The sequence below is a fragment of the Eleginops maclovinus genome, chromosome 2 (assembly GCF_036324505.1).
Source record: "Eleginops maclovinus isolate JMC-PN-2008 ecotype Puerto Natales chromosome 2, JC_Emac_rtc_rv5, whole genome shotgun sequence".
In the NCBI taxonomy this organism is placed as follows: domain Eukaryota; kingdom Metazoa; phylum Chordata; class Actinopteri; order Perciformes; family Eleginopidae; genus Eleginops; species Eleginops maclovinus.
The window spans coordinates 23049849-23077256 of record NC_086350.1 but is presented as its reverse complement, the minus strand read 5'-3'; the positions used below and the strand labels follow the sequence as shown (position 1 = coordinate 23077256).

General features: G+C 39.6%; 2 protein-coding genes across 2 annotated transcripts in view; both read left to right on the top strand.

Moving 5' to 3' along the window:
- The first annotated feature begins 10449 nt into the window (after positions 1 to 10449).
- Positions 10450 to 23839, top strand: pskh1 (protein serine kinase H1). The gene is made up of 4 exons (XM_063910968.1): positions 10450 to 10779; positions 11427 to 12200; positions 13575 to 14498; positions 20195 to 23839. Exons 2-4 carry the CDS (start codon positions 12132 to 12134, stop codon positions 20510 to 20512), a joined length of 1311 nt encoding a protein of 436 aa, XP_063767038.1. The 5' UTR covers positions 10450 to 10779; positions 11427 to 12131; the 3' UTR covers positions 20513 to 23839.
- A 1236-nt stretch (positions 23840 to 25075) lies between these two features.
- Positions 25076 to 27408, top strand: part of mbtps1 (membrane-bound transcription factor peptidase, site 1) — a 28592-nt gene continuing 26259 nt past the window's right edge. Inside the window, exon 1 of the mRNA XM_063875859.1 lies at positions 25076 to 25246. The gene's annotated coding sequence lies outside the window, so the exon portion shown is untranslated. The remainder of the gene's footprint in view (positions 25247 to 27408) is intronic.

Sequence of the window (27408 nt, the reverse complement as noted above, 5' to 3'; positions counted from 1 at the left end):
TTGTAAAATAAAATGTATGACCAAACACATATTGAAAAGCATGAAATAATGAGTAAATAAAATAAAGTTTACTTCTTGTTCTAACCCTAACTCTACAGGATTTCACATACAATGAATTTGCTTTAGTTACTTTAGAAATAAATAAAAATGTTGCACATGTTTTATGATGTAAAATGTATAAATGCACGCATTATAAAAGCAAGGAGTGAGTCATAAAAGCCATTAAACCATTATACATAATGAATAAATCTAAATCCAACAGTGTCTCTTTCCGACAAACTACATAAGCAAGGATTACTATTTTATTACGCTGGGTTGTGTAATTGACGTTGGAAAGAAAAAAGCTTGAAGTGGTTATTTTAATATGTAAAACCCACCTGAAAGTAATAGTTTGCATGCAAATATATATGACAGCCAGTGGGAGGAATGTAAATTATATTTACGTATGTGTATCTTCTTCATCTCCTCCATTTCAAAATTCACAAGCAAACAAACACTGACGTGAATATTGCTTATACGGTATCTTCCATACATATTTTATAATGTCGGAAGGTCTTGTTTATACATTTTTCATATGTCTTAATATACCTCTTGTCTTAATGCACGTCATGTTATTCTGCATAAATTTGAAGTTGTGGAATCTGTTGTAGGTGAGTTTGCTCTAGGTCTGCAGCCTGTTTGCGCAGTGTATGTATGTAATAGATGAAAGTGATTAGCAGACATTATGCAAAGTGATATGGATATAATTAACTCATATCATTTACTTGTTGTTAATGGCTCTCTGGGTATTCCTGTCTGACATGTACTTCTTGTTTTACATTGACTACACTGTTGTGCTTCATTATTATTACAGTTGAAAGTTATTTACAGTCTGTCAAAATATATGACAGTATGGATCTGTAATGAGTGTGGGAGTTACCCACACAGTTGCTTCAGAATTTACTCACTGCCCTGAGGCTTAAGAGATTGTGCAAATGGCATAGAAGATTATTATATTATGGTCGTTAAGCCTATAATGAACTCATAAGCTGCTATTAATGTCTAATGACAAGTACTGTGCCAGAGGAGGGCACAGGCATTTACCAAAATACTTGAGATGAGATATTGAGCTTCTGTCAGCACTCCATTGACAGGAAGAAACTTTTCTAGTAGCAGTGGCAAGGAACATTTATTTTGAAGAGTAGCCAGAAAGTGAAGGTAGCGAGTACAAGTGTGACACTGTTTTGTTGCTGGATTCCCCTGACAAATGCTCTTTACACTTCCTTGTTTCAAACAATGGCTGACTCAGAGGATGTTTTTGTGGACATCTCAAATACCTGACCACAAATCCTCTACTTCTTTATTCAAGAAGCTGGAACAATGGCTACAAATCCAAACCACCCAAACAGGTTTTACACTGGCTTTTCAGCCTCAGCTACTCTTTTGAAGCTTCTTATTTCCTTATGTCTCGCCCTATCGTGATACCTTTAGGCTGAAAGCCCTATAACACAGTCCTTTGAGTACTGCCCTCCATATGAGGTAAAATGTTAAGACTGGGAATATACTGGCCATAATCTGCCTATTTCCATATCCCTGGTTTACCATAATATGTGCAAACCCAACAATAAACACCCTTCATCATTCATACTAATGACAGAGGTTTGCTCTCTTATGGCAGAATAATTCACGTCTGCTTATGTATTGTCAGGTGCTTCTGTCGAAGGTTTGACAATCATATCCCCATAGATTAATTGAGCATTCTCACAAGAAATGTTTATGCATCACATTTGCTGTCCTATATGCCTTACAAATAGACTGTCCTCACCAGAAAATAAGTGATGGTCATTTCTTAAAACACAAATGGAAAGACAGTTTTAGTATAGGCTTATTTACTCAACAAGACTTTGATGAGAAGATAATTATGACTCATTTGTATGTCCGTTAAATGCCAAGCTACAAACAGCAGATTGTTAGCTTAGCATTTAAGACACCAACTTGCATGAGAATGATATCAATCTTCTTCTCTCACTCTGGAAAATATTGATTAGTTGTAGCAGGACTTTATTTCCACATTCTATGTTTTCCTGACAAGCAGGTTTTTCTTTGCTAAACAAGATCAAGATTTGCATTCAACAATGGTGAGCCTCGCGTTCCGGCTTGTCCACTGCTGCGGAAATGTAACTCCCTCTAACCCTTCGATGCTCCTGAGTGTACCTGCTTCTTTCTTTTCAAATGGCGTTGTTTTTTTAAGGCAGGTTCGAGAACAAGATCTACCCAACTTTACACTTGTCTTGTAGAATCAACCAGTTTAAGTACAGCTTGTGCTGAACTGCTTCTTTCTAGTTTGATTTCCACCCAGTAAGGAGATCATGCCCCCATACTGTCTTCTTCTTTACTCTGGTCGCATTAATTCCAATCAAACTCCAGCACATTGGAGTCTTTTTTATTGAGCTAGACATAGAGACTTCACTGCAAAGATAAACTATTTCCAAACTAATTGTATAATTTAACATTGGCCTCTCCATACACTCTGTGTTACCCTTAAAATCCTTTCTGCTTTCAATTCTCATATTTTCTAATAAATAGATGTTCCTTGGTTGAGGAGATTATTTAACATCTTAAGCTCACATAGCTCTTTCATAACCAATTGGATTGAATCGGCTAACGTCATCCAGTAAAAAATAATTCTTCTTTATTTAAATTCCTACAGTATTTTTTTAGTTAATCATATAAGTAAGGAAATACACACCCTGCACTCTTACAATAGCATTACTTTGGTTTTTAGAATATTAAGGTATTGCACAACAATAATTAAATTAGACTTATGGCTAGACAGATTTACCAGATTGCTAAGGATGTCTATGAGTAAGTATATCAATAGGGGGGGGGGGGGGGGGGGGCAACAATGTTTTGGTGTCAAATTAACATCCACATAAATGGCAGGACCCAAGATATCCCAGTAGAATATTGCCCAAAGCATTGTTCACTTGCTGCCTAACATCCACCCACTGACAGGTGCCATTCTAACAATATAATCACTGTTCTTCACTTCACCTGTCAGAGGTCATAATGATGATCGGAGTATGTGAGATGAAACTGACGTTTGAAAATTCACTGAATTCATGTTGGTCCAACATTTTCTGACTTTTTTGTTATTCCTGTTTTTTATATTTTATGTGTTGTGCATCATTTCGCATCTCATGGTATTTTGGAAGGTTCACAGTAGAGTATGTTTTGATGATACTTGTGTTGGTATGTGAAAATCTGTAGTTCAAGCCATTTGGTCTAACACACTTTAGCAAGGTGTTCATTTATACATTTATATGACCTTGTTTAAATGCCTTCTACCCTTTTGATAGTGCACACTTACCGTCAATACTTCTAAAGAATTTACTCCCACGTCCTCCCACTTGTGATCCATCTCAATAAAACATTGTGGATTGGGGAGAACACACTGAAGGTATAATGCATCCAAAATAATCGACATTCATAGTTTGAAGTGTTTTCGTTGAGTGTTAGATTAAAGAAAACGTTGTAAATACAATACATAGTTTTAAAAGTCTGACACAATTACATTCAGTTGATTGTTGCAGTGTTAACAGGATGATAGATGTAGTCTTACATCACCCACCTTTCCTGGGAAACAGAAGAGAAAGATATTAATGGTAGAAACAAGAACGCTCATCATTTAAGGACTGACCTTTGGCCTTTAGTTGCTAATTGCTGTCTTTGGAGTATTTTAGTTGAGATTAGTAGCCCAGTCAAGCATATCCTAAAGATTCAAACAACTAAATCTAAGTAATACTTTGCTACCTGGGATTGAAATTGCTTTTACCTGATGTGAAGCGCATATGAAATTAAACTTTAAAGCAGCAGTGGAGTAAATGTACCAAGGTAAATGTGGTCCTTCTCCCTGACTGTGTCTGTGGTTTCTAAATCTCATCTTCCCTATTTATCTCTGTCTGCCTGTGGATCCCTCTGTGCCTGCCTCTCTACTCCTGTCTCCTAAGCTGGAAGCTAATGAATTAACACCTCCCTACACTGCAGTGTCTAAGGAGTTCCTAAGTACTTCATCAACAGAGTACTTTCTCTTTCACTTCTGCTAAAGTGGTTTATCGGGTCTTAACTTTAACTGGAGTAAGTTGTGCCTTTCACTTAAGGGTATCTAAAATAGTGCTTTCTTATCCCTGCTTGGCGTCCCACTTTGCAGTGTTGTCATTGGACAGAAGTTGGTCCAAACTCGGCTGCATTCGTCACTGTCACATGTCAATCCATTAGCTGGTCTGTTTGCCATTCTGTCATTAGGTATCTTACCTGTCAGCTTACAAATCCATCTAACTGTCAGTCTTTATCTCCATCTGCTTTGACGTTTACATTATGGAGATCAGTATTATACATTTAATAAAATTCTATTTGAATCAAATGTATCATCTAGATACATCAAGAATAATAAAACAGCGCAAGAGAAGGAAAGAGGTTGAAAGACACGAAAAGATGGACGAATGATACATGGACAGGGTTTGAGGTACGGTATGGGCTGTGGCGGTGTTTACAGACTGGTTAACAGAAAAGAAAATGTGACTTTGAGGAGGCAGAAAACCTCGATCAGTGCTGCGATCATTTTGAGATACGTTGCTATGAAGTATGAAAAAGGTTTAAATTGAAATGTTGTGACAAATTGTGGAGCCGTACAATAAGCGGGATGGTATGCAGATAAAAGTCGTTTTTGCAAAATGAACCCCTTCAAGGGGATTCAAGACCCCACCCTAACTACAAAGTACTAATTATTATCAATAATGCGTTTTAGTTTTATTTGTTTTAAAAGATATTTTTTAGGACAAAGAGTGCATTTATTGAAGTTGTAGAATTTTTTGCTATCAAGCTCCTCTTCTATGGAATCAGCTTCCAGTTTGTGTTTGGGCCGCAGACACCCTTTCTATTTTTAAAAGTACGCTTAAGACCTTCCTTTTTTGATAAAGCTTATAGTTAGGGCTGCTTAAAATCAGCCCCTAGTTTTATAGGCTTAGGCTGTCGGGGACACTTCTTTTACTTCTTTCTTCCCTTTCTCTGTACCTGTGTCTCATGTTCCAAATAACCCAGCTTCCTCAAAATGTTTTGTGTCTATCTAAGCCGGGATCCTGATTCATGGCTGTGCGTGTTGCTGTGGTCCTGAGTCCGGGATCCTGAGTCGTGGCTGTGCATGTAGCTGTTGACTTGTGTCGTGGATCCTGAGTCGAGGCTGTGCCAGTCGCTGTGGTCCTGCCTGATGCTCACCTTACTACTTCTTTGATGGCACCCACAGGATTGTTGACGTTCACCTGGATACATCTATATCTTCTTATTTATAGAAACATGCATTTTCAAGCATTTGTACTACCTTTGTCGTAAATGTATTATCTTTTTAATTTACATCCATTGCACGTCTGTCTGTCCTGGGAGAATGATCCCTCTTCTGTTGCTCGCCCTGAGTATTCTTCAATTTTCCCCCCATTAATGGTGGGGTTTCTTTGGAAGTTTTTCCTTGTCCAATGTGAGAGTCCAAGGACAGAGTGTGTTGTATTCATATTCTGTACAAACTGTAAATCCCCTGGGACAAATGTAAAATATGTGATATTGGGTTGTAGAAATAAACTTTGATTGATTGATTGATTGATTGATTGATTGATTGATTGATTGATTGATTGATTGATAAAGATGGGATGACATTGATTAAAATGTTTGGAGGGTTCTGGAGTTGACACTGCTTACTTTGCACTGAATATAGGCTGCTGTATAGCTCAGTGGTTAGAGTTGAAAAATGAGCTAAATAATGTTTTAAGACGCTTTATAATTTATTTATATGGTCTTGAAATCTAAAAGCGCACATTTATAATGGCCATTCAGAAAATAGAAGAGCTGTTAACAAACCCATTATCCACCATTTGACTAGCTATGTTATGTTTGTAGATCCCATGATTCATTAATGCTGATATAGTATTTGATAATGTGTGCAACAACAAAAAATAAAGATTTTTTTATATTATAAATAAATACCTTCGTTATAATCATGTCATTGTCTGTTAACAGTAAATTCTAAATGGACAGCATTTTTTAGCACTTTTCTAACATTAGCGACGTGCATTCATACAGTACACACATTTCTGCACTGGTGTTAAAGGCTAACATACAAGATGCCATCTGCTCGATTAACATTCATTCACAAGCACATACAACCATGACTGTGCCTTTGGGAGCAATGTTGGGTTTAGTACCTTACCCAAGGACACTTGGACATGCATACTGCAGAGGCAGGGGGTGGATAACCGCTCCTCAGGCACAACCGGCTCAACTAAAAAAAACATTGTTTGAAGTTCAATTACCAAAAAATTAACCAATTTACAATTGTCATATTTTCATAGGCCAACCCAGAAGTCAGTTTCTTAAAGGTTACCTCAACTAAAAGTTAATGGGACTTTTCCATTGATTTTTGTAATATTGCAGAAAATCACACGTTATGTTCAGCAGGAAAATATTGAATAATTAAAACCACTTTTATTATAGTTGAAGTGTCACTGCAATTGCCAAAAGTAGATAGCTAACCTTATAAACAAGTATCATCAAGGTCACATGACTTCACGTCAACACGGCTAAGCTAAAGGCAGACTCATGTTTGTTGTGATGACGTTTTAGTCACTTGTTAGCAACTGCTGTTGTTATGACACGTAAAATCTTAAGATGTTCACCAGAAGGGTATACTGATTACTCTATGAAAACCTCTCGATTTTGTTTTAACCACAGACCTTGTTTAGGCAATCTAATCAAAAACTATATCAAAAAACATTGACTACGAGACGAGGGAGGCCAGAAGTGCTTGTTGTGGATTAGCAACCAAAACCCTACTGTTTTGGTACGCTCTCATTGCCTTTTATCAATGTTGTTCCAGCAGTTGACAGCTGTTTGCAGCAAAACCCCCTCTGTGAACCCTTTTATGTCTGTCAGTGAATTGGCTTCTATTTCTACATCTCACTCTAGGGATGGTGTTGGTTTGACAGTCTCAACAAGGGCAAACAACCTTGTCAGTTGCTATCCAGCTGTCAGCGCCCTTCAACTTGATTTTTTAAGGACATTGACTAGCTGATTTTGATAACATTCCCAGAACTCCAAAAACAAAGCAGGAGTAGTATATGGACTATAAAATGTTGTACCACGGGTGTTTTCGTCATATACAGTTCAACAGGGACTGACTGAAATCCCACCGTCTCGATGATGCCTGCCATGAAAACGCAGCACCTTCTGACAAGAATAGAAATATCACTTTAATGTATTCATAATATTCCCCTGGAAACTAATAGCTAGCCTGAGGTGGTCAATAAGATCCTTATACTGAGTGTGATGTACTTCGGGATATTTTGCATCTCCTGCAGTGTCAGGATAGTAGTCATACGATATTCCTGCGGGGAATTATGCGCCTGTTATAATCAATAGTGAGTTAACTATGTCCAGATTTAACTGACAGTATGCAGCAGTGTCTTTTTACTTACCTCTCTAGAGGAGACCCCTACTGGAGGATGGGAGGGAAGTGAGGGGAGGCCATAGAAATAGCAATATCCTCAAACAATATCTGACACAGGATGTCAGTTTCTGCTGTTGTCCCACTGCACCTGACTGCCTGTAAACACACACACACACACACACACACACACACACACACACACACACACACACACACACACACACACACACACACACACACACACACACACACACACACACACACACACACACACACACACACACACAAAGTTGGCCACTCACTGTAAGCCCTTACCTGCTTACTCATCCTCTGCAGCTATTTTACAGAGTACTCACTGGCACATGTAAAATTAGTTTCTGACACAAATGAGGGGAAACCATTATGGGAATATTAATGGAGCCGGAGACACACACGGAGTCAGTTGAGCTTTTAATAGAGCGGCTCCTCTTCCTCTGTATGGATAAATAATACAGCAGTCAGCAAATCTAGATCTAATAAATGATATTGACCTTTGGGGTTGGAAAAGGAGAGATAGAAAACAAGGGGGACGGGATGGGGAGAGAGATGGAGATAGACGGGGGGGAAATAGAGAGCTGGGTTGAGTTGTGGAGGGATACACACAAGTGTCAATAGAAGCGCAGCGCTCAGACAAAGCATCTTAATCAGAGAGCGACAAAGCGGTGATCAATCACAAGGATGACGATGTAGCAGAGAGTTGTAGTGCCGAAAAGAGGCCCTGACCTCAGCTGCACTGCGGATAGAGCGGGAGTATGGGCCCTCGGAGACTCTCTTTCTTTGCTTTTATCATCTTTCTTTGTCTTTTCTCTCTCCCTCCCTCCTTCCTCAGTGCACTGTTTCTTCCTTTCCTCCTGTATCCCTCTGCATCTCCCTCTTTCCATTTTGATTACTCTCTGCCCCTTTCTCCCTCCTTTCCCTTTCCCAATATTTCTGTCTGGTACCCACCATCTGTCATCTGTTGTCTTCCTCTGTCACCACCCCCTCCATCTCCCACTCATTTTCACTCCCACAATCCAATTCAAGGTGCTTTATTGGCATCATAAGATGAATTTAACTGTCTCTCTCACTGTCGTTGTGAAACATTTGTCTTCTTCTTACTAATTTTCCCACTTTTAATGTTTCTCTACAAAACTGTTTTGCATCCTTTAAAGTCCATACGAGTCACGGTCAGTATACAAGGAGTCCAGTACACTCGTGAAGGCTTAGTATTATTTATTACATACTAGCAGGGTGTGAGTGAATGCCACTCTGTTTAACAACCTTGGATGAGGCATGAGTGTTGGGATGCAAAGCAACAACCAGCTAATAAAATAACTTTAAAATACCCTTACCTTTCCCTTAAACGTGACTTTTATGTGTATAGTGCCACCATGTGGGAATGATGGGAAACAGATTAAAACATCACTACTATGTGCTGCGCTGCAGGAATACATCTTCTGCAAATTAATATCTTTAAAAAGACCCAAAATACAAATGTTAACCACTTTAAAGATGTTCTAAATGAAAACACATGTGTGCATGCAAAGACAATTTCATACATTGTGAAGCACATGTCTAAACATATGGCTTAGACCTGTTTATATCATATTTGAGAGTGTAGGTAGTGAAAGTGGCTTGGTGGTGAATTTAACTTGGCTTAACTGTGTATATGAATTACATAAACTGATCCATCTGCGTGTCTGTTGTGAATTAACTGGCTTAGTTGATCCCCAGATAGGTCTGTGAACCACCAGGGGTCCCCGAGCATGTCCCAGTGGGACCCCACCACATAAAAAAAACAAAAAAACTATAATCCATAATTTTGATGATATTATAGCCATATTTTGCACAGATGTCTGTAGATAGATGTCGAGCACATCACAAATTCTCCCTGATGTTGTTCCTTGTGGCCTGTGAATATTAAATGAGGGTCATGAAGGAGTCATGCTGTGGAACTTCTAACTTGAACTTGTGAGTTAGCTGGTTATGTGAACATCCAGACTTTCTAGTTCTTTTCCAAGGGAGTAGTCAGCACTTTGTAAGAGGGACCGCTCTCTGTATCCAGGAAGTGACGGTGAAGACTTAATGGGGTCGATACAAGCCGAGGGAGGTCGCCCCACTCTACAAAAGAAGTTGGGCCGAAGAGGAGCTCCATCATGCAAGCCAGAGATAGATAGAAGTACACAGGAAGTTGGAACTTCAAATTAAGAGCATATGAAGTTGATAGTGGGAGAACAAATTCATTGTATGAGTTATAAACCAAAAGATTCCCTTCATTTATATCATTTTCCCCACAAACTTAAGAAAATAATTAAAGGCCAATTTTCTGAAGATAACTGATAACGGTTCTTTGCTTATAGCCGAGGCTGTTGGGTCTCCATTAACCTCCCATTCTATGTGAAATGTTTTCTCTGCAGGAGTACTACCTGAATCGAGAGTTGCATTCAGGTGATTTGATTCAATGTATTCAATCATGAATATGGAACACACACACACACACACACACACACACACACACACACACACACACACACACACACACACACACACACACACACACACACACACACACACACACACACACATCTCATGAAGGACTTCGAACACCCTGTCAAGATAACAATTAAGGAAGACCTATGTTATCATCATTATGTATCAGGTTTGCTGCATTATTTACACATTTTCTATGAATCTGCACAAACCAGTTAGTTGAAAAGTGTTGTTACCTTTCTGGGCCCCTGAAGCATCATGCTGGATGCTACTTGTTTAATAGACATAGCTTGCCGGAACTAAACACCTACTAGGAACATTGTAGACACACTCACATTTTATTTGTATTACTTTATTCTTAAATAAGTAGACATTTTGTCCCAAATACTATTTTGCAAAGAATTCCCAACACGCGTTTTATTGTGAAAATGTAAACCGGAACATGTATGTTGCATTAGGTCTCCTTTCATTTCTCTCTGACTGTGGGAAGGTGGTCCTCCTAGGCGAAAAACACCGTCCAGAAAAGCAAAAACTTTGCATGTTTTTGTAAAGTCTCTTCAGCTTCAAAACACACTATGAAACTACGGAATTGACACAAAATTTCGCTAACAAATGAAGTGACGGATTTGACTTGTTTGTCCTCGGGAGTAAAGTTTGGAAACTACGAGTTGAAAATGGAGAGCCCAGCTGAGTGAGAGTGGGGTGAGGAGGCTGGATTTGGCAAAGTTGGGAGTCCTGCCCTGTTGCTAGCAGGCTAGTTAGCATGCTAAGACACTTCGTTATCTCGGATAAGTAATGAGGTGAGACTTTATGTCATGTCATTATGGGGTGATTTGTTAAAGTTTTTAGACAGTGTGCTGTTATACCTATTTTTGCGAGATATAACGGTCCATTGACTTTTTGGCTAAAGAGAAAACGTTGAGTGGGGCCTGGCAGTTTTTCTTTTTTTAATTGTACGTAAACTGTAATGCAGCTGTCCAGTAAATTGACACAAATGGACTCGTGTCATAGTTTCTTCCTCCCTTTACTATATGTATATCGTTATATTCAATTTAATTTTCTATTGTTATAACTGAAAAATTAAATTAGTGGATAAACATGTACTGAGAGCTTTTAACAACATGTCAGGCAAAGTTCCAACGTTTAATACCCGGATGAAAGTGACCATCTGTGATGTGCAGCTATTTCTTACAATGGCAAAGCTATCCTTTGTGTTCCTGGCCATTCAAAACATGTTCTGGGTAGATGTATACTTTGGCTGAAAATGTCACAATATGGCCTCATCATGCAACACAAATGGCGTGTAACTTGAGTGCTAAAATTATGTTCTGCCTGTAAATGGCCTAATAGAAATCCGTTTTTGTTGTGTCAGTATTCAGCACATCATACCCATGTGTGAGCCTAACCATAATAACTCAAGATTCTTATTTCCTCTTCTACATTTCAGAGCTCCCCTCCGCTGCTCTCCAGACTGTGATTCTACAGGGGAGCTGCTTTATCTGTGGCTGCTGACATTGCAGCTTCCATCAATGTATCGTAGTGTAGATGATCTTATTTTCTGTGGAAGTTCTGCTTGAATCTTTCTGCCTTTCACCTCAAGTCAACCACACATAAACCTGTTTCGGGAACTTCTCTCCCTCCCCTGCCCTGATAAATTATTTTTGTCCCAAGAGCATCTGTACTAGCTGTGCTACTGCAGTTTTCAATCAAACATTCAACATATTTCTTCCTCTGAGATGGGGCCCTGGTTGGTTCTTCAAGGGGCTTGAGGTACCCCCCAGCCTGCCGACTGTGCAGTGTGTTTGAGGCCTGAGGCACAGGGCCATAAAAGAACACTGTTACAAAAGACAACCAGTGATACAGTACTTGCTGATGGAGCCCAGACACACACCGTGCTTGCCCAGAATATATTCATGAACTTTGGGACTTTTTTAACCAGACTTAAGTGGATGTATCGGGTGTATTCGTGACTGCTGATGCCAGCTCGTTGGGACTTGAGTGGGTGTAATCAGCTTTATTCATGAACCCTCTGTCTGAGTGTGGCCACAGACTGGATGTTGGATGCCCTGAGTGTTGAATCAGCTGTTGCGGTGATGAAGCAGGGCTCCTGGGGGCCTGTGTGGCTGGCTGGGCAGCGGCCCAAGGTGATGTGATGGGGTGCAGGAACAGTAAGGTCCTCCCTGAGCCTCCAGGGGATGTTCAGTTGGACCTCGTCAAAAAGGTCAGTAGGACAAGGTCAACAACACAGATACTTTTGCTATTGTAAACAGCAGCAGTAGTGCCATTACTGCTGTGTAGGCTATACTCTTACCAGTATTAATATTGATCATTTTAAGTTAAACACATGAACTTAATAGGGCTTGGATATCCATTGTTTATTTTTCTACTTTAGATTCATCGTTGAGTGTCTTGTTTCATCCAAAGATATAACGCTGGTTTTTGAGAAGCTTGAACTAGAGAATCATTGGCGTCTGTGTAGATTTAATTACTTAAACTAATTGAAACTGAAATCTATCCATCAAAGTATTCTGATAAAGTATGTAGGTGAAATTGAAGATAAAAGAAATATATAACAAGATCAACAGACATTAATCAGCAAATATTTAGATAGTTGATTTCATGTCTATCATGAAAATATTGCAATTCTTAACCCTAAAGGTCTCCTATTATGCTATATTTGAACAATATATTGTAGGGCAATATTTATTCAAAACATGTCTGTGAAGTGTTTTGCTCAAAATACCAAACAGATCAACCATTGTACCATGCCTCATACCCCTCTATTTCAGCCCTGTTCCTGAAGTGCTGATTCTGTGACTGTCACTTTAAATTTGAGCTGACCTGAAGCTGGACACACCTCTTTGCAGAGTCATGCAGCTCTCTGTCTGAAGAGAGAAGTTTCTAACGGAGATACTCAGCTAAACGCTGCCGTGATTAAACCCCATATTATGTTCCAAACCACATCCAGCATTATTTCTGAAACACTTCTTAGTGTTTACACTAGAACAGAGACATTATATGTATTATATAAACAACAACTCCAAGTCCCTCCTGCAGACATCCTGCTGAATACACAGACGCACAGAGGTGCTGCAGAGGGAATTCAGCTCGCAACTGTATATTGTGGACCTTAGGTTGGGACATATCACGTGGGCGGGACGTTGCCAGGAGTTCAAAGTAAAGCCAGCCAACACAGCAAATCTGGATCAGCTCGTGTGTACCCCCCGTTTTTAGAGATGTGGGTAAGGAGGAAAAGAGAGAGGGTTGTATTTTCTGACACTTTTTGAGTTGCACATATTTATGTATAAAAGACCAACTTTAATCAGGGATTCATCTTTAATTATATACATCCGACAACTGGACTCTATCTGATTTAAAAAAACAAATATTACAAACAATCCGTTTCAGCCCTTAAAATCCAGTATCTATAGACAGCTATAGACTTCTGCTGCATTTGCAATGCATGGTATGGCACGGCACAGCTCCATGTTCGGTAGTCCAAGTGAGTTTAAGCAATACTAGAAGTGAGATTTCATCACGCAGACAACTAACTGGTTAGAGAGACTCAAGCCTAACCATCTTCCTTCATTTTCAGGTTGATCCTCCCCAGCCTCTTCAGACAGATATCTATAAGCACTTCATACGAGGGGATGGCACTAGGAGCAAGATGGGCGGGGCTGGTGGAGGGGGTGGCGACAAGGTTGATCCCACCTCTCCCTATCAGGCCCAGTCCCAAGCTGCAACTCCCACCGCTTCTGCCCAACCCCCTAAGGACCTGTCCGATCTGTCGGACCCTCAGCGGAAGAAGGTGGCAAAATACCGAGCCAAGTTTGACCCCCGGGTCACGGCCAAGTACGACATCAAAGCTCTGATAGGCCGCGGGAGTTTTAGCCGGGTCGTTCGAGTGGAGCACAAGAGCACGCGGCAGCCGTACGCAATCAAGATGATCGAGACCCGTTACCGGGAGGGGAGGGAGGTGTGCGAGTCAGAGCTGTGTGTTTTGCGCCGCGTCCGTCATACCAATATCATCCAGCTGATGGAGGTGTTTGAGACAGCAGAACGTGTGTACATGGTCATGGAGTTGGCCACCGGTGGTGAGCTATTCGACCGCATCATCGCTCGTGGCTCCTTCACAGAACGTGACGCCACGCGGGTGCTGCAGATGGTTCTGGAAGGCGTCAAGTACCTCCACACTTTGGGGATCACTCACCGAGACCTGAAGCCGGAGAACCTGCTCTACTACCACCCTGGAGCTGACTCCAAAATCATCATCACCGACTTCGGTCTGGCCAGCAGCAGGAAGAAGGGGGACGAGTGTCTGATGAAGACCACCTGCGGCACGCCAGAGTACATCGCCCCTGAGATCCTGGTGAGGAAGCCCTATACGAACGCTGTAGACATGTGGGCGCTGGGGGTGATCTCGTACATCCTGCTGAGTGGAACCATGCCCTTCGAGGACGACAACCGCATGAGGCTGTACCGGCAGATCCTCAAGGGGAAGTACAGCTTCTCTGGAGAGGTGAGGAGTCTCTTACACACTCTATCTTTTTCTCACACACCACAGCAGACTTCACACACTTTTGGAATACATTCCGCACACCGCATGAGGCTTTGTCAACAGATTTTCCGGGAAGTTCAGCTTTTTTTTGTGAGGTGAAATGGTTCAGACACACACTTTTTCCCACATGCAACTTCTCTCCTCACTTATCATCTCGCAGTTCACGTAGATTTCTATCCGGTGTTTCTTTTACCTTGCCATACAAATTGTAATCCTCCTCTCCTAGTCAATATTACCTCACTCTAATTGTGTGTATGTGTGCACAATAATTTATGCTCTATCTGTGTATCTAGTCGGGAGATTGCTGAGTAGTCCATTCCTTTGTTTTGCAGCGTGGGATGTTTATGATGCCAGTGAGCTTTACAAACGGGGCCCTTGGTTAACGGTTGCCCCGCATACAGACACTCCAGCGCAAATAAAAGTGGAGCAGTTTTCTAATATTTAATGAGGAGCAGTTGAATCATCATCGGTTTTCTTGGAATGCGTCCAGATTTGAACTTCTCGTGTATCTGACAGCTGAGATAAAGTCTGAAAAATGTAACAATTGACATCACTCCAGGGAGCCTGTGTTTTTGCTGAGGTTTGCAAATATCTGGATGAGTACCGGGTATAGCAAAAGTATTTCTTGGAATTTGTGAGAAAGCAAGAACTTTTCATTGGAATCTACCATTATGCTTTCTTAGAATGATGTAGGGGTTATTGAGTAGATGTTTTGTCGAGCCTAAGTTGTCATAGAAAAGTTAAAATAAGGAATATTTATCACAAGAGCAATGACGGGAGTCTTTATTCTCTGTCAAAATGAGTACAGACTGGGCCTAAAAATTGATTTTTCCATTATTTTTGGCAGTTTTGTTTGTAAAACGTGAGGGGAGGATAATCAAAATGATGCTCTGCTTAACGTTTGTGAACTTATGTTATGCACGCTGTGTTGACTCTCACAAGGACAAACACATTTTTAACCTTCTACGTTTTGATGGCAAACTAGTTGCATATTTACACATCAAGGTGATACGCAGCAACATAAGCATTGAAAAGGAGTCAGGTTTCTGCCAACTCAATCTTCTTTTAGCTGTGTCTGTCTGCTGTTCAGTGCCAAGGAAGTAATGTATAGTGGACTTTTAAGACATTTTTACCTGGAAAGCTTTGCCTGTTGATATGTCTGAAAAAACAGCTGTGAGAGCAGTGAGACTGAACCTTAACAAAACAGCTGCAGTCTGAAAAGGAAAACAATTAGCTGAGCGACGCTAAAATACTCAGTAAAAGTATAAGGCTGGGTGATATGAGGAAAGTCAAATATTGTGAATATTAATCACATTTTAAATCTACATAGAAGAGGTAACAAGAACAGTTTCATATTTACACAACTATTGGTATAATGTTTTGTAACAGATTAGACTTTATCGGAAAGAGGCAAGGTTGAAAGGGGAAACTGAGGGCATGACGTGTGGAACTGGTCAGAGGCTGAACCTGCGTCCTTCGCACTGGGACTAAGCCCTAGTATAGGGGCCCCACAATGACATTTTTAATAAATAACCATCAGTAAGCCGGCTTTGTTGACTGTGTAAAGGCAAATCAAGTCAGCTAGAAGGCTGGTGAATTCAAAAACTCACTTGACTTTAGTGAAGCTTATTAACCAGGTAAAGACAGCATGATAATCCAAATCATCCACGTTTCTCTCCCCCCTGCATGAAACGCCTCCATTGGATTCCTTTGTTTACTTCCATAACATAATGACATCAATATGTAACATTGTCGTTTCAACAGGCTAGCTCTCCAACACATTGTACGTGATTGATTAAGGCAAAAGGGTAAAGGGATTCTGGTTAAAGGGAGGGACATCTCTAATTGGTTGACAAATCAGAGCCAGCCAGCTTACCGATCAGAGCAGACTGGGCTTTGGTTTCAGACAGAGGGTGAAGAGAGGTGCTGCAGCACAGACAGTATGAGAAAAATAAAGACATTTTTTTGACAATAAAGCATGGAGACATGTCACAGAAGAAGCAAAAAATACAAATATGAACCTGAAATAGAGCAGAATATGTGCTTTTTAACAAGCTCTACGTGGAACTGAGGGAAACTGCAGACTTGATCATTCCTTGTGGGTTTGTGACTCAGAGGTACAACATTCTTTCGACATTATACTTTTGTAAACACAATATTTGCACCGAAATGCTTGTATCCTTGGATAAGGATGGGCGTAATACTGTTATACCACAGAATCCATTAATCCCAATGGTTTCTATACTGTGATGCTGTATTGATGTGATTTATTGTACTACAAGTACATACAATACAAGTATTATGTTATTCTGTATTGCTAGTTGAAGCAGATCCCGAGGGTGAACGAGAGTTGGAGATGTGTTCGGCCAGTCATAAATGCTTGGGAACATGTGTCTTTACAACTGCGATAAATAATGTGCACATTTCCAGCTACAGTCCAGAGATTATTGCAGCCCAGATGTTGCAATAGGTGGAGGTGAGATGTAGGTCTGAGGCTTATATTGTGTCATGTATCTTTAGCCAGCGCCGGTGATTTACCTGCTGTGTGAGGAGTGGGGGTTAGTTGTCTACTGGGACACTGAAAACACAGCTGGTTGCCAAGCAGGACATCGTGTACAAACTGTGTGTGTGTTAGTGTGTGTGGAAAGGAACGCAGCGTTGATATTCACAATTCCTGTCGAAGCAGGGGGTAGAGTTTGTCTCATTACTAGCCACTCATACTAAACACTTCTCGGAAAGAGAGTTGAGAGTAGTTACGAGGAAACCTACTTCAAAGGACATTTGATGTTCCATCAGAGCTTCAAAACGTGAAGTTCTGTCCTAGCAAGACATGCACAAACAATCAGGCAGAGGCACATTAAATTACCCCACAATATGAACAATCTCAAAAGATAAAGAGTCATTTCATCCTATTGGTTTAAATAAATGGTTAAACTCCTTACACTTCAGATCTCGCTTTACTCTCCTGAACAGCTGTTCCCACATTTATACCACTCTGCTGCCCTCTTTTGTCCCGGGGACAGAACTCCACTGATGCCAAACAAACTGTCTTACACAATTTTATTTTAATGCCCAACGCTCAACTAAAAAAAAAGTGTTTTGCTTTTTGTAGCTTCACTAAACTTCCCTGTGCAGATGGATTTTATTTGTTTTTAATTTTTACATGAATCTGTTCTCTATGTAACTTCTCTATATTTCATTTAATTCAGAGTGTAAGTTTTTGTGACATCACATCTAGGGTGTAAGCCAATCATGGCACAGTATCCAACCAACGTATGAACACATACATGTTTGTACATTTTCAATTAGGTTATATTTAGTTTTAATTGAGTTTTAGTTCGTTTTCATAGGGTGTTTGATCATTTAAATGCAGTTTCAATTTTTTCCAAAAGGCTTAGTTTTTCAGTAATTTTAGTTTGTGTTTGGGTGAAGTGTCTCAGAACTTTTTAACAACATATATACATAATACTTGATTGGAGAACAGTTTAAGAAAGGCAATAAAGTTACAATTTTTGATCTAGGGCAGGGGTGGCCAACGAGTCAGAGACGAAGAGACAATTATTTGACTGTGTTACTGCAAAGAGCCACATCATACACACATCGTGGATGTATGTCCGCCTACTTCTCTCTTGCCCTTTCTCTTTTGCTCTCACCCTTTCTGTGTGCTCCAGGGGCATAGCTAGTTTTGAAGTTTGAGTGGGGTGGACTTCACATCCTCTAGGGGGGTCCGGGGGCATGCTTCCCCGGGCAGATTTTTAAAAACATTTTAAAGTGAGTTGCATGCTTCTGGTGCACATTGAGAGCAAAATTAAGAGGCTACACAATAGAACTGTGTGGTCTTGGTAAGGGGAGGGGGCACAACTCTCAACACTAATGTGAGACATAAAAAAATATATATATACATTTTTCTTTTCAATTTCAAAATGTTCATTTGGGTGGGATTTTTTTTTTAGGTGGGCTGAAGTTCACCTAAAATAGGTATAGCTACGCCACTGGTGTGCTCCCTCACTCTATTCCTCTGTGCCCCTCTCTATCTCTCACACATAGAAAATGAAAATCTAAAAATGTACAATAATTGACACACAGACACACACACTCAAAGACACACACTCCAATAGAGACACACTCTGTCACACAGACAGACACACATACCTCTGCTCAGCCAGACTTCTTGTAAATGTCACACACCATGATATTGACAGAAAGTATTAAGACCAGAGGCCAGCTATTTTCAGTCATTAAGATTGTGTGCACTGCCTCACACACACTCTCACTTAATCATGTGAAAACTATTTTTGTATTACTGCATGCTGGTTTTTTGAACTAAGTTGGCATTCATTGCGTTGAACACTCCTTTACAAATCTGGCTTACAAAATTTAAATGTATTTAAAACAAACCCATGACATGTTGGGTCAAATACTGCTTCATGACAGTTATTTAAAAATAACTGAGCTGTATTTTAGTTAATTATCCTCTCATGATAACTATCTCAACTTTTACCCTGTGACTGGCAGAAGCTCTGCTGACAGAGATGCACTTTCTCTCTTATTTATTTCGTTATCGCGATTCAGCAACTCAGGAGTCCTTCTGCGTTGTGTTACCGTTTTGATTTGACAACTTTGTATTGAGTTATTACGGTTTTATCTGAGTTTTATTTTCGCCGTTCAGAAGCAGATCTCTCCCTTCCCTGTCACATCGCGAGTGCAGTAGAACCCGCCTCCTGTACTGCAGGATCTGCATTCTGATTGGCTAAAGCACTTCCGTGTCGAAAACTCTGTGTAACGATTGGCCTGGAACTTGTGTGTTGTTAACCCTTTTTGAACTTGGTGATACATATGCGCAAAAAAACCCACACAATTAAAATTCCATATGTACTGAGGAGCCGCATGCGGCTCGAGAGCCGCGGGTTGGCCACCCCTGATCTAGGGATTACCTTGAGCACTAGTCTCTATCACACTCGTTACCAGTGATATCTCACACAAAACTTGAGTAGCTTGGTTAAACTGCATTTGATCAATTGCAATATTAAAAAACTGATTAAAAAAACGTGTTATGTTGTTCTGCAGGACTACACTGCAGGTGAAAAACATGAGGGATTAATTATTTATCAATAACAATACAGCGCAATCTTCTGGAATGTGAAATCTATTTATTTTCTGTCGTTCAATGTCGCAAGAGTTGACGGAAATTCAAGTTCAGGCATCTCCTCTTTCCTAACTCATATAATGTTTGAATTATATTTTATACATTTTAACCAGTATAGTTTGGTTTTATTTTTTTTTGTAAAAGGATACCATGTCAATATTTTCCAATGTTTCATTTTGTTTTACAAAAATCCTAGTGAGCAAACACAGAATGAACTCCTCAGTGAGGAAGTTAACATCATATGCCTGACATTTAAACCTCTGAATTTTTTAACTTCTAAAATATTTGGATATTTTTGTTTTCAGAACCTTTCAGTATGAAAAAAAACATGAAATTATTCAAAACAGGAGTAATTTTATTGGACTAATATTTCCAAGGGAGATCTTTAGAAAGTCCTAAACTAGAAATGTGCTCTCCCTCCTTGCCTTACCTAAGCTACAGAGCCAGTTTTTCCCTGTTGACCATACTGGCTTTTAAACAACAGTTTTCTCTAACCTCTGTCCCTCTCCAGCCGTGGCCCAATGTGTCCAACCTGGCCAAAGACTTTGTGGAGCGGATCCTGATGGTGGACCCGAGCGAGCGGCTCACCGCGGGTCAGGCCATCAAGCACCCCTGGGTGGTCAGCATGGCTGCCTCCTCCTCCAACAAGAACCTCCAGCGCTCCATATCTCAGAACCTCCTGAAGCGGGCGTCCTCGCGCTGCCACAGCACCAAGTCGGCGCAGTCCACCCGCTCCAGCCGCTCCACCAAATCCAACAAGGCCCGGCGGGTTAGAGAGAAGGAGCTGCGGGAGCTGAACCGCCGCTATCAGCAGCAGTACAATGGCTGAAACTGGGACCGCAACCTTATACTTTAGGGGGAAACAGCACTACAATGACTGACATTTTCAAAATGACCACCACCGTTCGAAGTTGCCGCCAGTGTTTGAGGCTAAAGTGGGAAATTATACTTATACAAAAAGACCAAAATGGATGAAAAGTAGCCGCTGCCATTTGAGAATTCCTCTTGCAGCGAGTCTTTGAATGACAGAAAAAGACAAACCACAGAAGTTCTGAACTCCAAGGGTTACATCATCTCTCCATCCATTCCTTTAATTTTTTCTGTGGAAGGATGGTGCCTTCCACTCTTTGTGCTTTTCTTACAATCCCTGTGTCTCTACATATTTATTTATTATTGTTGACATGATAATTAGTCTCCATTCAAACGGTCACTGGATAATGACCTTCTGTGAGGATCTGTTGAACAGAGTTCTGGGTTACTGACGTTTCTAAGAAGAAAGGGGATTCCCCTCGGTCATTCCTGATTGGAAATTGCTGTGAATTTATTATTGTACAAACCTTGTCTTAAGATGCGGGTGACGCAAGCACACTGCTACCAAACCACACCCTCGAAGGTCAAAATGAAGACTGTTTTAGTCTAAGCTTATCTACTCTTGCCATTATTGCTCTGTCGATATCATTGTTCTAAAACTGTCAAAAGATTGTGAAGCTGTTTTGTGTGAAATCTTCAATGTGTTGTATTAGACAATAGGCCACACAGCCCCGCGCCCAATGACTTCTACAGGTTATGATCCCGTTGAATTGTAAAGCAGTATTCTAATAATTCACTGTCTTTGTGAAGGTAAGAGTCTCTGCTGTTTGTTGCACCAGCTCTTTGTAAGGTACATTTTAGCTTAGCCCTAACATACATTTTTATTAGGTAGAGATTTATGCAACTTAATTAAAGCAAGTTGCAAAACACAAAGTGATTCTTCCTAAAAAAAAACAGCTGATACCAAATATGCACTACTACATGTTAGCTAGCTTATAAGGGACATAAATAATAAACAAAGCTATCTGACCCGACAGCTTACAATAAAAACATTTGAAGTGGAAAGAAAACGTACATTTCCTGAAAATAATTCTAAATGTTATCTGCCAAAACAGTATTGATTAAAGCTAGTTTAGCATTAGCTGGTAGTGCTACTAACTCTGAAACAGTCTTTTAATGCCGATGGTGCTTTTACATCCTCCCAAGGCCCCATTTCCCGAGTTGGGAAGTATTTCTCTTAATTTCATATGTGTTCAGGAGCATGGAAGAATAAGATATGGTATTTTTTCCTCTGAATGTTTAAAGAACAGCTGTTTCTATGTTGTAGTGCCAAGTTTATGAGAAATTTCCCTGTCGGGAATTTATGCTTATGCTAGTGAAACATGTTTATGTTAACATAAAAGGTTCTTCCTTGGACCATACTACAGCCTACCACCAATGCTCTTTGAAATGTGGCCTGTAGTTTTTTCAGTTTAATCCTACACAAACAAACCAAGCCAAAAAAAAAGGCCGACGTAACAAACAAATCAATACCCTAACAAACAGATTTAATATATTTTGGAAGTATCTTCCTGATTCTACGCACATTACTGAAGTCTCTACAAGATTTTTCTTAAGTTACTCATGGATTTACAAACAGCTAGTGAAACCCAACCTGAGGCATGCCATCATTCGTAGCTAGCCTCTGTGAATGTCATTTTAACAAAGAAATAATTGTGTTTTTCAGTATTTCCTGACATTTTAAAGGCTAGATTTCAATTGAGTACACAACAGGACAAAAAAACATGATTCTTCTTGTTTTTTAAACTACCAAGTTAGATGTAGAATCTAGTGGAGCAGAGGCTAACCACTAGTTTTCAGTGATAACATATAACAGCAACTCTTACGCAGAAAAACAGTCCTCAGTTTATAAACTACACTTATGACCAACATGAAGGAAACCACTGAAGACAACGTGGAGCTTGTAGAGGTATAACATATGATTATAAAAAAATATGAAGTACAGAACCTTTCAAAGGCTACCATGCAAGTTTCCTTAGTTCCTTTTGCCTGTAAATGCACTTAAATCTGAACATATTCCACAGGCTTGCCTAGAGCTCTACTTTATCAAATCCACTTTAATGAAGGACAAAACAATATATCTGTCTATTGCTTACAAAATGAAGTTTAGTTACTATTTGGTTACTTAGAGCCTTTAAAATAAGGACATTAATCTGAATCAACACTAGACTAGGGATTTTGTTTGGGTATTATTCTGCTATAGTTTAATTGGTAAAAGGCTGCATTACAGAGAAGTGTCATTTCTAAACTGTTAAATCAAAGTGAAATGAATAATGAATACATCCTCCTGTTTGGTTATCTTGTCATTGTTTAAATGATTGATTGATTTCTTTAAAAAGCACTTAACAGTTCAAATGTGTCCATCTCTCTTAAATCGGACCTGTCAACTGTGTTTTTATATATTTTGTCCCTTCAGAAATCTCCCAGAGTGAAGCAGTTGCTACAGTGTGGTCTTTTCTCTTTACTGGAGCATTTTTGCTGTGATCTACCCCAGACTTATGACATGTGTTGCTGTTGTGAACTTTTTAACACATACTGGAAACCTAACCGAGCCATGTCAGCTGACCTCAGTTTTTCCTTTTTATTTGTCTATTTTTCTTTCATTACTACCAAGATGTTATTTCATTTCTCCATTTTCCTCGATGAAAGATTGATTTAAAACCGTATATTCTTCTGTCCCACTGCTGTTATCCCTGATGTCTCACCTCTAAATTGTTTATATAGACTGCAAGTGAGGCTAGTATTGGAACCGGTACGCTCAAATCTTAACTGTCTTTATTTTGATAGATATTCCAGCCAAAATCACTCTTTTTTTTAATATCTAACACACTCTGTCGGGTGTTTTGGGTGAGGTATCACTCATAAGGTGGCCTACATTCTAGTGGTTAGTTCATCAATAGTGTCAGTGTGAAGTAAACATTTTGAACACGTGTTGTTAGTCACAAAGTAATCGTTTGGACTCGAAGGAATTGCTGTGGATGACGTAGTCAGCAACATTGTTTAGTGCCTTTTTGTATAAAATGTTCAACAAATAACCAAATCAGTTCATTAGCAGAATGTCAGCACATTTGTTAAAGTGTTTCATTTCATGTTTTTATATATCTGTGTGATTTTATATAAATGCTGTTGTCCTAAATGAAATAGCCAACTCATCACTGTTACCTGAAAACAGTGTTTTTTTGTTACTGTGTGTCTAAATGAATGATAACACTTTGATTCTTCTACCATTAACTTTTTTATTTTTTTAACGGTGAGTTGTATGTGCCAATAAAACACTCGAACCTGACTGCATTGTAGTTGTATTTTGATACTATTCTCCTTTTTGTGATTAGTCCAACAGGTCACAGGTTTATTTGTAAGTGAGTAAAGACAAACTCTTTGTCAGGAGTCGGTGGAGACCCAAAACAGGTAAAAGGAAAGTCAATTTTGGACAGATGTTATGCCTCAAGATTAGTAGTAATGTTGCTCTGTCAAATCGTATGTAGCTTTAAAATTTCCGCATCTTTTTGTTTGTAACACTAAATAAGTTGCAAATGCAATTTTAAAGGAAAGTATAAGGAATATAAAATTAAATTAAATTTGAATCGAGTAACTCAGTCATGCGTAACTGATAATACAAACTAAAATGCTCGGTGTGATAAAATAAAGAACACAGATGGCTTACACCTTAAGAGCCGTATGACTTAAGTATTGTATTTATATACTTCTCAAATGCACCAGTATTATATGTATAATTCTGATAAACATTGCTCAGTTTATCTAGGGTGACCAGATTTGAGGTGGCGAAAAAGAGGACACCAGATTTGAGGTGGCGAAAAAGAGGACACTTGCGATTGTTGGGGGGTGGGAGGAAGCGCCAGTCAATTTAAGTACACGCTTAATGGTCCCAACAGTGAAAACCGGACGTTTTCATGAATTTATAAAACCCCCCGGACGCTCCAGACAGGACGTAAAAAGAGGACATGTCCGGGCAAAAGAGGACGTCTGGTCACCCTAGTTTATCAGTAGCTACTAATGAACGTAAGGCTCAGCGGTTATGTAAAAAGTGAAACTGGTTTGAAGTACTGCCATACTGTTGAGGTTGAGTCACAAATGCATTTTAATGGTGGTGAGTGAATACACAGTTGTTTCTTGGTTTTCAAACAGTGACATATGCATGTTGAATCGGAGTTTAAAAATAATGCAGTTGTGCTGGGTCCGTCTTGTTTTGAGTCCTGTTTCCTGACAGTGAACAGCGCCCACTGCCGGCAAACCCGCAGCGTAACCGGGACCGCTGGACTATAAAGTGGTCTCTGGAGGCCTGGTGGGTTGCCAGGTTTGATAATAAGCTTCATAACTTTATGATCAAATGTGCCTTTGAAAAGTGTGAGGAAATTAATAATATATATTTTTTAATCGTTTTCAATATTTCCAAACCAATACGGGGAAACATGAATATCTTTATGATGTATGTTATCTAAAATGTCTTGATAATCTACCTGTGGGCAGCTGTTCCGTAGGATAAGTTAACCAAACATGGCAACCCATCTTAACTAGACGTCAGTGGTCTGCGGCTGAAGCGTTTACTGAGTTTGCTGTTAGCTTTTGTTCGGTGGACAATAAACTAACTACCGAGTAGCTCTCAGTGTATTAATGCACGGAGACTGAAAAATACACACAGATATATGTGACACATAAGGCGTTGTTCAGCTCGGTGAGTATTATCAACACACAAACCACCAGCAGATATAACTAAGCTAGCTTGGCTAACGCATGTGATATACAGATGGGTCTTAACAAATCTATTAGCACGTCTTCTTGTTTACAATATCTGTTTCGGAAGGCTGAGTGTAGCATTCGCGACACTAACACGTGTATTCATGGTTTTTCAAATAACGTTGTTTACTGTCGACGTAATAATTGTTCTCAATATTAGCCTCCAGCATGCTTGCTTTGTTTATGCTGAAAAAGTCGTGACTTTTTGTGGCTACATGCTTTGTTTTGTCATTCGGATAGGTAGCAAATTAGCTAACGTGTTACCGTTTTAGGTGTAGGCTAAATGTAATGTCGCGCTGTAAAGATGTAAACTGTTATTTAATCTCATGGCACTGGCGACGCTGAAATAGTGCCAAACGTAGATCCTGCTAACACTAGGTCTTTCATGCACCCTGAAATGTAATCTTAAGGCATTTAAACGTGTCTGTATTATGAAGTGTGTTTGGTTTATCCAGGGAGTTAAACATGAACAAAGTACTCAAATCTCAAACTTAACAAACAGTGATAATACCGCAATCTAGAAATGAAAAATAGTTTTAGCAACATGTTCTTAAAGTACAAAAAGTACTCATACTGCACAATGGCGCATTTCAGAATAATTTAAAATACAGAAATATGATCAGCTAAATGTGCTCAAAGCATCAAACGTGTTTTAGGCAGAATGGACCTTTTTAATTTATTATGGTTATGATGTTATCCCTTATTTTCCCCCCTAACATTTTGGAGCCTTGTAGTGGTGTAGTTTTTGCATGTGGACCCAATTCAAAGTGACCATTTACAATAATCTATGTTGCAGTTATCCATTAGTGTGTTCATCATTTTAATCAGACAGCTGGCAAAGGTGGAGATACTTCAAATAACTCTTTATACTGCCAAGCATTTTAATCCATAATGTAGTGTAGAAGAAGTATGAAGTAGTATAACGTGGAAATACTCACGTAAAGTAGAAGTACCTTTTAAAAATTCCCCGACTCGGACATTACTTGAGTAAATATACTTAGTGACTTTCCATATCTGCACCACACAGAACAAAATGAGTCTGTTCCATTAGTGAAACACTGGAATTTGGGTCGTGTGCCCTGCTACACCATCACCCTATATCGCATAAACTGAATTTGTACTGGTGTTTTTTTTAATGATAAAAACAGCTCTTAGTCCAATCCTTGGTTCTATTCTAGTATCATTGACCTAGAGGAAGGGTGGTTCCTGACACAAATACATTTAAACTGAAAGTCATTTCCTATCTTCTCTGTTAAACCCACTTCATTTGGTTACACTGCTGTGGATCTCTCCTTTGAATGTGGTTGGGGTCCTTTCTTTGCTTCTGATCTGTATTCTCCTTGAGGTTTGATGCCATTTCTGTGGCTTGGTGTTATGTTGACACAGGTAGTCCCAGCCTGTCTTTTACAGCCCTGCCCTAACCATCAGGGCTATTTTTACAGCCAGGGTCTAAACCAGTAGTTGTTAGCTGTATTGTTGTCGCACACAGGCAGGGATCCTGCCCCGAGCCGGATCTGGTGATTGAACCCCCCCTTCTGTCAGATCAGAGCAGCCCAGGGCTTTTAATTACATAGTCTGCATTTCTATCTCTCGAGGTGGCCCATATCTGATTTTATCTGCTCAGTCATTAAGATAATCCGAGTAGCCATGTGTCCACACACTTACAATATAAGTATGGATCAAGACTTAGTTTTATATCTGATCTTTATACACCTAGTAAGGTTTGTTTGTACGTGTTCTAGTGTTTCCTGTACTAGACAATACTTACCTTGAGCTATTATGCAACTACAAAAGCAGTACCACAGTATTCTTAATCCATTTGTTCCTACAAAGGAAACTAAAATGTACTTACTGTTTTATTCAATCAGAGAACCAGACCCCATGGCTCACAGGGTACTGTATAGTAGCCGCACACCTTATACTAAAATAGACTAAATGCAGAGTTGACATTTCATTCTCTGCTGCTGTGATGTGCATGTTTGTACATGTGTGACAACAAAACATTTTTTATTAGATTTTCTTAGAACAAATGTTAACAAATTTGGAACATCAATCCAACAGTTTTTCTTATAATATATTTAGATGAACAGAGTTTTCCAT